Here is a 10,217-nt window from a genome sequence, read left to right as displayed (position 1 = left end):
AAAAAAAACCTCCCAGTGGGGCCATGGAATTTTTGAGTAGTAGCTGTGTTTCAGGGGATTCAGGGTTTCAGTGTGGTAGAGGATCTAATTCTCCCAGTGGGTGGTGGTGATGGTTGAACAATGATGTAGGTGAACTTAGCACCATTCAATACACCAGGGGTCTTAGTTAGGGTTTTACTGCTATGAACAGACACCATGACCAAGGCAACTCTTATAAAGACAACATGTAATTGGGACTGGCTTACAGGGTCAGAGGTTCAGTCCATGATCATCAAGGCAGGAACATGGCAGCATCCAGGCAGGCATCGTGAAGGAAGAGCTGAAAGTTCTACATCTTCATCTGAAGGCTGATGAATACTGGCTTCCAAGCAGCTAGGATGAGGGTCTTAAAGCCCACATCCCACAATGCTATGCCTACTCCAAAAAGGCCACACCTACTCCAACAGGGCCATACCTTCTAATAGTGCCACTCTCTAGGCAGAGCATATACAAACCATCACTCCAGGAAATGACCAGAAGGTAAAGTGTATGGTATAAAGACTTTCCAAACAAGCCAAGAAATACATTCCAGGATTGCCTGATCTACCAGATGATGTGGCTTGGGAGAAACTGGCATCTGTCTCACTGAGAAGTGGCAGAGACCCCCAAACTCTGCTGCTGCAGACACAGTGTGAGAACACAGCTCTCTGGACCCTCATCCCCCACTCTTCTGGATTAGGTGCAGCATTGCATGTCAGTCAGCAGAATACTTTCTGACTATAGTAATTCCAGGACAGCTTGCTTGTTGCTAATTTTCTTCATCTTGCACCCCCACCTTCAATATAAAGAGCTCTTTACCACTCATAAGACTGATGCTTAGAGTTTCCAGGGAGCACTGTTTACAAACCATAGATACAGAAAGTTATTTGTGAATAACATGAAAGTCAGTGGATGTACACCAGAGATTCCAACTTGAAGTATATAAAGTTTTACTTAGCAATTAGACTCTGGTGATAATAAGCCAGTGAGTCACATTGTTTCTATAGAAAGAAACAAGCACATCCCTGTGTGAGAAACTTTTTCTGCATCGTCCATGGGGGGTGAACACCTCCCTAGTGGATTACTAAGAAGTAAGTTCAAGAGAATGGGGTGCATTCATGGCTTACCTCAGTGGAAAATTCCACTCAGGTCATGACAGACTTCTGAAGTAAAAGCTCGCTCTACAAAATCCTTGGCATCCCAAGGCTTTTTGGGTGATTTATGCAAGCAAGAGCTCGATTAACTTCTGGTTATTGCTTCAGAGTCCAAAGGGAGGTCAAAATGAGCCACAAATAACTTAGTGCTCTTTCTGGGAAATTCTTACAATGATTAGGAGGAGAACAGACATTGGAGATGCTGACCACAGTATTCCGAACTTGCAAAAGGATGAGAAGGCAAAGGGAAGAAACAGGAGAAAATGACAGTGGCTCTTACCTGCATGCAGTAGCTAGGCAGATACTTAAATATTTTACTCTTTAAAACATTTCTATAATGAGGGTATCTGAGATAATCAAACCTGGATTAAAAATACGAAGAGATATCAGAGCTAGAGAGATGGCTCAGTGATTAAGGGCACTGCTGCTCTTGCAAAGGACCCAGGTTTGGTTCCCAGCATCCACATGGGGTTAACAAATAACTCCAGTTCCAGGGGATCTGACACTCTCTTCTGGTTTCTATGGCAACCGCATGAATGTGGTGCACAGACATACACATATGAGTATCTTTACTCATATATATGCAAAATAAAAGCAAACATTTTATTTTTTATTAAAAATAAATCTTAAGGGAAAAATAAACCAAAGGGATGTTTTCTTTTTCTCCTCCTCTTTCTCTTCCTCCTCCTCCTCCTCATTATTATTATTATTATTATTATTATTATTATTAGAAAACTTTTCTTAAATCCATGGTGCATGATATTAGCCCTATCGTATTTGCAGAAATTGGTTATTGTGGACACCCACATCATGCTGTTTCCTGATTATCCACTGGAATTCCTCTTTCTCACAAGATCACCCCACTTACCATCCCACATATGGTACCTCCTACTGTTCCTGCTGTACCATATTTGTTGTTTCAAAGGAGTTGCTCATATATTACAAGCTCATCACAAGACCTGCTTATTACCAGGATGCTTTTGAAGTTGTCCCCAGCTGTGGAAGAGACTGCCAGATTAAAGGAAACCACAATAATGCCCCACAAAATGGTGATAAATTTTAAAGATAGGAAAGAATTTTATGGGGACACTGGCAAGAAAAATGTATGGTTTTGCCTTTTACAAATATGGACTTCTGATCCACTTTAGGAATGCACATGCTTCTTCAAATTTTGTGTCTTTGAACACAGACAGATAAGTGGGCTGAAAGAAATAACCACTGTGGAAAAGAGTAAGGAGGTTAGAGATTAAAAGGAGCAGAGATCATTATTCATTCTCTGGACTGGAGAAGACAATGAAGATCAATACAGTGCTTCAGGAAGGTACGCTCTGTGGCTAAGAATCATAACTACAAGCTCTAGTCCAAGTCACAAGCCCAACCCAAAACATAGCCTAGTGCATATCTTGATATGAGTAGGACACAGCAAAACCTGTGTTTCCTGGAAAATGCCTTAGTGGTGAACTGGGATCCAATCCAAGTCACAAAAGTTAGAAGTGTCTGTAGCCAACTGGCTGAGCAAGCCACTACATGTCTGTCCCTCACATTGTGCTCACAGGGCCAGGCTCACATCAATGGAGCCTTGTGCTCATGTGTTAGGGAAGAACTGGATGAAGAAAGGGAGAGGGGAAAGAAAGGGCTGGCATGGATGTATATGACTTCACTTTAATAATTACCATGATGACAGATGAGAAAGGAGGCTTTACTCATTTACCATGCATTATGTGGAAGTCTCAGAGAGGACAATAGCATGCTTTAGAAACTATCATGGTGTAAACGCACACATGGATTATTGGAAAGGCACCCAAGCAGTGGTGATATATGCAGTATTCAGGGGTTATGAGGACACAGAATGTAATATTCAAGAAGAGACATATTATACACTGGAATAATTTTTGAAGTAACTTTTCCTCTAAGGCCATACAAACAATTCCATGGATGAATAAGCCTGGGAAAACTAGGAGAGGAAGTCTATCACACTCATAGGAGTAAAGGTTCAATAACACTCCAGAGGAAACGATGGGGCCAAGGAACAAATACTACTACATCTGATTGATAGCATCCATTAGCACACACTGCCTGCGAGAAGCCAGCAACAGTCATAAAAGTACCTTGATTTTATAGCCAGCATGGAAAAACACACACGAGCGATTCAGAGAGTGCTTATGTGTGACAAGTGTAAGACTGAGTATAACTCATGATGGGTAATGCTTGGTGTGTTCTGTCATTCAAAGCAGGGTCTACAATAAGAAAGTAATGACAGAGAGTAAGGTACTTGAAGAATAAAGAACCAATGTGTGACCCCTGCCCCTCCTCCCAAGGTTCATAGACCATCATGGAAGGGGAGGTGGAAAGATCGTAAGGGATGGTGGTCAGGGAAAGCAGGAGTGAAGCCTGGGAAGACACGGGAAGATGTGTTTCTGGATATGACAGGACCACTACACTCATGAATGCCAGCCATGGGCAAGAGTGCATGGGATCAAGCCAGTCATCCCTCTACATAGTTGGAGGGGCTCTGAAGCATCCACCACTAACTTAGGAGCTATGGACAGCCGATGGCTCCTGGGGAAAGGAGAGCCAGTTATCTTGAAGGGTTTAGTCCTTAGTGGGCCAGCAATGTTTCAGTGGATGGTCCACAGTCATGAGTGTATGCACAGTAGAAGTTGGACTTGGTGAATTATGAAGCATGGAGTGGGAAGCATGATGGATCGTGGAGGAGTCAGGGGAGGTGAATATGATCGAAGCACACTGTGTGTAGAAATGAAATTCTCAAAGAATGAACACAAGTATAATACTGGAAAGATCAGTGTGTAGGCTTGGAAACAAAATAATCATATAGGAAAGCAGAAACCTAGTACTGTGCAGTGGCTCAGCAGTTAGGAAAGGCAGAAACCTGAGACCGTTCTGAGCAGCCTAGGGCAAGACTAATAGCAATAGAGTTGAGCCTCTGAAAGTTTCTTTTAGTGGCAAGCAGTAAAATACTAGCGTTTTTGATTAATATTTAAAAATACTATAAAGGAGATCTGCATTAATAAGAAAAAATTGAATCTTGTTAAAGAAATGTAATTTGCCATAAGCAGACACTGAATGAGGTTATGGGAAATCACACCATGATTATGTAGTTTCAAGTCTCCAGCAGTTTCATGCAGATCCACAATATTTAGTTATGATAAAACTTTAGATGAATAAACTACTTTTTATAGTATGAGCAGGAGAGCAAGTGAGATGGTATATATAAGTCTTGAAAACAGATCTTGTTCATTACATTGGAGTGTCAGGAAAAAAAGCAGACTTTTACTTGGTCATGGGCATCCATTAGTAGGGACCGTATGAAGCTCAGGATCTGCAGGAAGGCGAGTAAGGGAATCTGACGTGATTCTCACCCCAAAATTTCAAATCCCTAAGGTAAGACACGAGCAGAAGAGGTCCCTGTCATCCTCATACTGGTGCTCCCTGAAAGCCATTCTGGTAGTCACTGCCTGTGCACTGTATGATGTCTAGAAAGAATGTAATTATGGGTCAGGGGACAGCCCAGTGGGTAAAGGTGCCTGCCATCAAGCCTGATGACCTGAGTTCCATTCCCAGGACTCACACGGCAGAAGGAAAGAACTGACTGCCAGAAACTATCTTCTGACCTCCACACTACTGCTGTGGCTTCTGTGCCATCCTTCAAATAAAAATAAATAAATACATGCATAAGAAAATACTCAAGAGTGAGTTGCGTTCATACACAGAAAATTGCTAAGTGTCGATGTGACCCTGTTTGTGGCTCCACTTTAAGGATAGTCAGATGTCTGTAAACTGAGGGAATTTGCCCACACTTGCAGGTTCTGCGTGGGGAGCCTTCCGACTCCCACTTTCCTAGCAGCCAACTGCTGTGAGCATTTCAAGAAGGATCTCTTGAGAGATGCTGAGTTCCATCTGATCATCCAGGCTTTTTATTCATTATCTTGGTCACTTCTTCGTCCTCTTGAGATTATTAAACTAATTCCCTGGATGGTATTTTATTCCATTTATATTTCTAATAAACAGCTTTAACCTTTGTATTGTTTGGTGGAAAGTGCTAGATGGTGCATGTCTCTGTGGTATACTCTTTTCTGCTTAGTATACTTTTAAACTCAAGAATTTTGCAAGCCATTTTCTCTACATGAAGTACCTTTCATTGAGTCAATTACATTTTTATTTTTAGGACACTTGCGCAGGTGCAACTAAAAAAGGATTTTCTATGAAAGCTGTGGCTCTTAACAACTCTAAGTTATTTGATTTAATTAGGATGTTCAAAGAAAATGCAAGGCACAGTAACAGCAACTTAAACTTAGGGAGAAAAGTTAAAGTGATTGTGGATGCATCCGTGGAGGGCAGGGGGAGTTTTCTCAAGTCTACATGTTAGAATGTTCCTTCAGATTCTAGAATTCTGTAGGAATCTGTCCCACTCTCTTTCCACTGGTAAAACTTAAGGTAAATGAAATATGCCTCTGGCTCTCTGTTTCCTGCTGGCCATATTCAGATCGCTGAGTGTGTCCTGGTCATTCACAAGTCTAAAGAAGACTTGGCTGTTCTAGTTGATAAAAGCCAGAAGTGATTCTGAACATCACTGAGAGAGATATCCAAGGAGCTTTCTCTACACACAGCATGGACGCCCACTCTCTTGTCAAGTCTGCCTTTCATGCAAGGAGGATAAGAAAGGGTTCTATTTTCATGTGGTAGTATGTTTTTCAGGAATAAAGTTGCAGGGAAAGAAGCATTTTGCTTGTTTGCAGTGCCAACAAAGAGGCCTCTGACCCCACATTACTCACCGGCAGGGTAGGATCCTGACCACATCATTGGGCTTGTACCCTTCTATGCAGACTGCACAGTTATCAAAATCGGACTCAGTTTCCTGCAACAGAAGAGCAGAAGGGCCAACTTTAGCTTCCAAACTGAGCAAGCACTGTCATAAACCAAGGAGAGCTCGCCTGGGGCCAGCCTCTCCGCAGCATTAACACTGCTCCATCAATAATTCACCGACTGGCTTAGTTTTCACCCCTTCAAACCATCACTTGTTTCTACTCGGAGAGCTCTTGTGAGGAAAAATGTCCTTCACATGCGCTGTTCCTAAAATACTGTAAATCTCTTTCCTCATTCTGAGGAGTAATATTTATCCGAATGATTTATAATCTACTTGGTCTTCTTGCATCTAAAGTGTATATTAAAATGTAAATAAAAATCGAGTTTCAATTGTTATTTTCTGTACGCAAACCTAAAAGTGGCACCTCATGGCTTACGTATGCCATCATGCTGGCACACTTCCTCTCTAATTGAGTGGGAAAAAACACAGATGAAAATATATGCCATTTCTAAATTTGGTTTGTGTAGGTGATCATGTGAGGGCACCTGGGTATGCATCAGAGTTGCTCTCAAACCTTATTTTATTCATTTGTTTGTTTGTTTATTTATTTATTCATTCATTTACTTTTGAGATGGAGTCTCTCACTGAACCTGGTGCTCCCCTGCTTGGCTGGACTGACTGGTCAGCCAGCCTCCTCCTGACTCTACCCCAACAAGCAAGTGTCACCACATCTCACTTTGATATGAGTGTTGGGGATCAAACTCAGCCAGCGCAAGCCTTTTCCCAAAGAAGCCATTGTCCCAAGGCCCTGGTTATCCTTTTAAATGAAGTTTCTTTTATTAATCTCAGCATTGTTCTTCTATTATTTAAATTGATGGCATATAACCTGTGAGAAAAATCAGTGATTCAGAGTAGAGATAGCACCTGATCACCAGGGAGTGCTGCGCCCACGGACTGTCACCCATTGCTGTCCTAGCTGTCCCTAGAAGCCACAGACTTGGGCTGTGGGCTTTTCACACTTCCTGGAGGTGTGCGGTGGCCTTCGGATTCATGCCATTATTCTACAGTGACAGAGGCTGTGCAGTCACTTTGGGGTTCTAGGCCCTAGAGTTCAGAAGAGCTAAATATCATGTGTGTATTTATACTTTAAACTTATGTGGTGAGCACAGCTCACCATGGAAACCCATCTTCTTTCCAAGGACTGCTGGGAGAACTTTCATGGGTCATATTAAGAGTAATCACTTGAAATAGGGTAAGCAAGTATTGATTGAAATATTGAGCTTTTACTTCCTGTTTTCCATTTTATATTTACTAGGAAGCTTCAACTGAATTTTTTATTGATTTAAGTTTTATTGCATTATGATGAGAAAACATACGTAATTTCAGTTTATCTGAATTGGTTAACATTTAAAAAACATTTTAAGTAAATAGAATTACATCACGTTCTTCTTTCACATTTGTACCCCCAACTCCTCCCAGAGACCCCACTCTTCAATATCTGTCATACCTTTTGTTTTTTATTTTGTCATATTCTTTAAACTTTTAAAATAATGTAACAATAAATGGAACAGTCTTATGTAGATGCTAGTCTATAGCTATACTGAAAATACATATGTTTTTCTCAATGTAAATTTTTAATAACTCCAAACATATTAGCTCTATATTTTAAAATAATACATCACTACTAGTTTTTTTTAATGAACATAAATAGATAAAGTCTTTTTGATTGTTTGTTTTGCTTTTAGTAGAGCTTAAAATCTTGGCTCTTACTGTGGAACAAGCCCAAAATAAGAACAATTTTTAGACATTGGAGTTCATTGTAATAAGGCTGCACTTCAATGACCCTCACATCACCAAAGGATTTTACCTCCATAGTAGCTAAGCTAAGTGTTGACAGTTCTGCTGTGCTAAGGAGTGAATTGTAGGCATGATTTTTGGATACAGATTTCCTGCTATGATCAAAGCTATTTGACTTGAGTTGTTGTCTTTATTCTCAGCCCACAGAGAACAGGTTACATTCATTTAAGAAATGGTGTGTGTTTTAAGATGGTCTATCGATAAAGTCATTGGACAACTGTTTCAATGAACAATGGTTCTGCTTGGAGGGTGGCACAGACATTAGGTGAGGGTAAGAGTTTGGTTCATTAGCCCTGATAATTTGGAAAAGCATTCATCTCAGAGAAAGAGTAACTTATAAAGTCCTCTTCTTGAAAATTGATACAATAGTTACAAACGTCAAGCAAAACATTCAGTCTCACTCTTTGTTATTCTCTTACAAGCCACCTCCCAAGTTAATTGTTTAGGTTTCTTTTCGCTGTATAAATACTTTTGAAATATGGAAGCTGTTCTGAAAACCATAGTATAGTATAAAAACATCAAATAATCAATCCTACTAATAGAGAAGCTGAGATAGGAGAAGCATGATTTTAAGACCATTATGTGGTACATAGCAAGACACTGTCATGTACAACCAAGCAGAAAGTGTATATGGATTGTACAATATTGGACCTATTTCTCCAATTACCAAATTAGAGAAACCACTGGATGACAGCCAACAAATTTCTAATTCCTCATATTTTTGAATTTGAATTGATTAGGATAAGCTGGTAATATTAATTTTCATATTAAGAGATATTAAGAAAAAGTAATTGTTACTTCCTGTTATTTTTGTTGTTAGAAGTGGAATTATGTTTGTGTGGGTTTGTTGAAAGATTATTTTCTTGCTTCTTCTAGGGTGTAGTTTTGCTCCTTATGTTGGTGTTTTCTATCTATCTATTATCCTTTGTAGAGCTGGATTTGTGGAATGATATTGTGTAAATTTTGTTTTGTCATGGAAAATCTTGGTTTCTCCATTTATGGTAATTGAGAGTTTTGCTGGGCTGGCATTTGTGTTCTCTTAGGGTCTGTATGACATCTACCCAGGATCTTCTGGCTTTCATAGTCTCTGGTGAGAAGTTTGGTGTAATTCTGATAGGCTTAACTTTATATGTTACTTGACCTTTTTCCGTTACTGCTTTTTATAATTCTTTCTTTGTTTAGTGCATTTGATGTTTTGATTATTATGTGACAGGAGGAATTTCTTTTCTGTTCCAGTCTATTTGGAGTTCTGTAGGCTTTTTGTATGTTCATGGGCATCTCTTTCTTTAGTTTAGGGAAGTTTTCTTCTATAATTTTGTTGAAGGTATTTACTGGCCCTTTAAGTTGGGAGTCTTCATTCTCTTCTATGACTATTATCCTTAGGTTTGGTTTTCTCATTGTTTCCTGTATTTCCTGGATATTTTGGGTTAGGAGCTTTTTGCTTTTCATGGTTTTATTGACTGTTGTGTCAATGTTTTTTATGGTATCTTCTGCACCTGAGATTCTCTCTTCTGTCTCTTGTATTCTGTTGGTGATGATTGCATCTATGACTCCTGATCTCTTTCCTAGGTTTTCTATCTCCAGTGTTGTCTCCCTTTGTGATTTCATTATTGTTTCTATTTCCATTTTTAGATTCTGGATGGTTTTGTTCATTTCCTTCACCTGTTTAATTGTGTTTTCCTGTAGTTTTTTAAGAGATTTTTTTGTGTTTCCTCTTTAAGGGCTTCTAGCTGTTTACCTGTGTTTTCCTGTATTTCTTTAAGGGAGTTATTTATGTCCTTCTTAATGTTTTAATGTCCATCATCAAAATGAGAAGTGATTTTGGATCCGAATCTTGTTTTTCCAGGGTGATGATGTGTCCAGGACTTGCTATTGTTGGAGAATTGGGTTCTGATGATGCCAAGTAACCTTGGTTTCTGTTGCTTATTTTCTTACGCTTGCCTCCCACCATCTGGTTATCTCTAGTGCTACCTGCCCTGGCTAAATCTGACTGGGGCCTGTCTTCCTGTGAGCCTGATTGTGTCAGAACTCCTCAGAGTCAAGCTGTCTCTGTGATCCTATGATTCTGGGATTCTGTGATCCTGGGCCCCTTAGAGTGCCTGGGAGTAGAGCTTCCTCTGGGTATTACAGGACTAGCTGCAGAATTTGAGCCCAAGGTCTACTTAGAGCACCAGCCCAGACAAATGGGAAGCAACCCATGCCACTGGACTGGTGGAGTTCCTGCGTGCCTGGGTTCGCTGGTCCCTGTTACTCCTGGTGTTGGAACAGATGTTGTGTCCCTCTTACCTCTGATCCTATGTTCTTGGGAGTGTTAGAGCACCTGAGAGTGGAGCTTCCCCTGGGTGTTGTGGGATTGGCTACAG

At 40.3% G+C, this 10,217-nt stretch overlaps 1 protein-coding gene across 2 annotated transcripts in view; it reads right to left on the bottom strand.

Moving 5' to 3' along the window:
• The window catches only part of Rnf150 (ring finger protein 150), a 225,055-nt gene that overhangs the window by 67,426 nt on the left and 147,412 nt on the right, over positions 1-10,217 (bottom strand). For both annotated transcript variants that reach the window (XM_031340503.1, XM_031340502.1), the window contains one exon: positions 5,966-6,048. In XM_031340503.1, coding sequence (XP_031196363.1) covers positions 5,966-6,048 — 83 coding nt within the window. The remainder of the gene's footprint in view (positions 1-5,965; positions 6,049-10,217) is intronic.

The sequence above is a fragment of the Mastomys coucha genome, unplaced genomic scaffold (assembly GCF_008632895.1).
Source record: "Mastomys coucha isolate ucsf_1 unplaced genomic scaffold, UCSF_Mcou_1 pScaffold22, whole genome shotgun sequence".
NCBI lineage: Eukaryota > Metazoa > Chordata > Mammalia > Rodentia > Muridae > Mastomys > Mastomys coucha.
The sequence above is the reverse complement of the archived record's forward strand: the minus strand, read 5'-3'. Positions and strand labels throughout refer to the sequence as shown.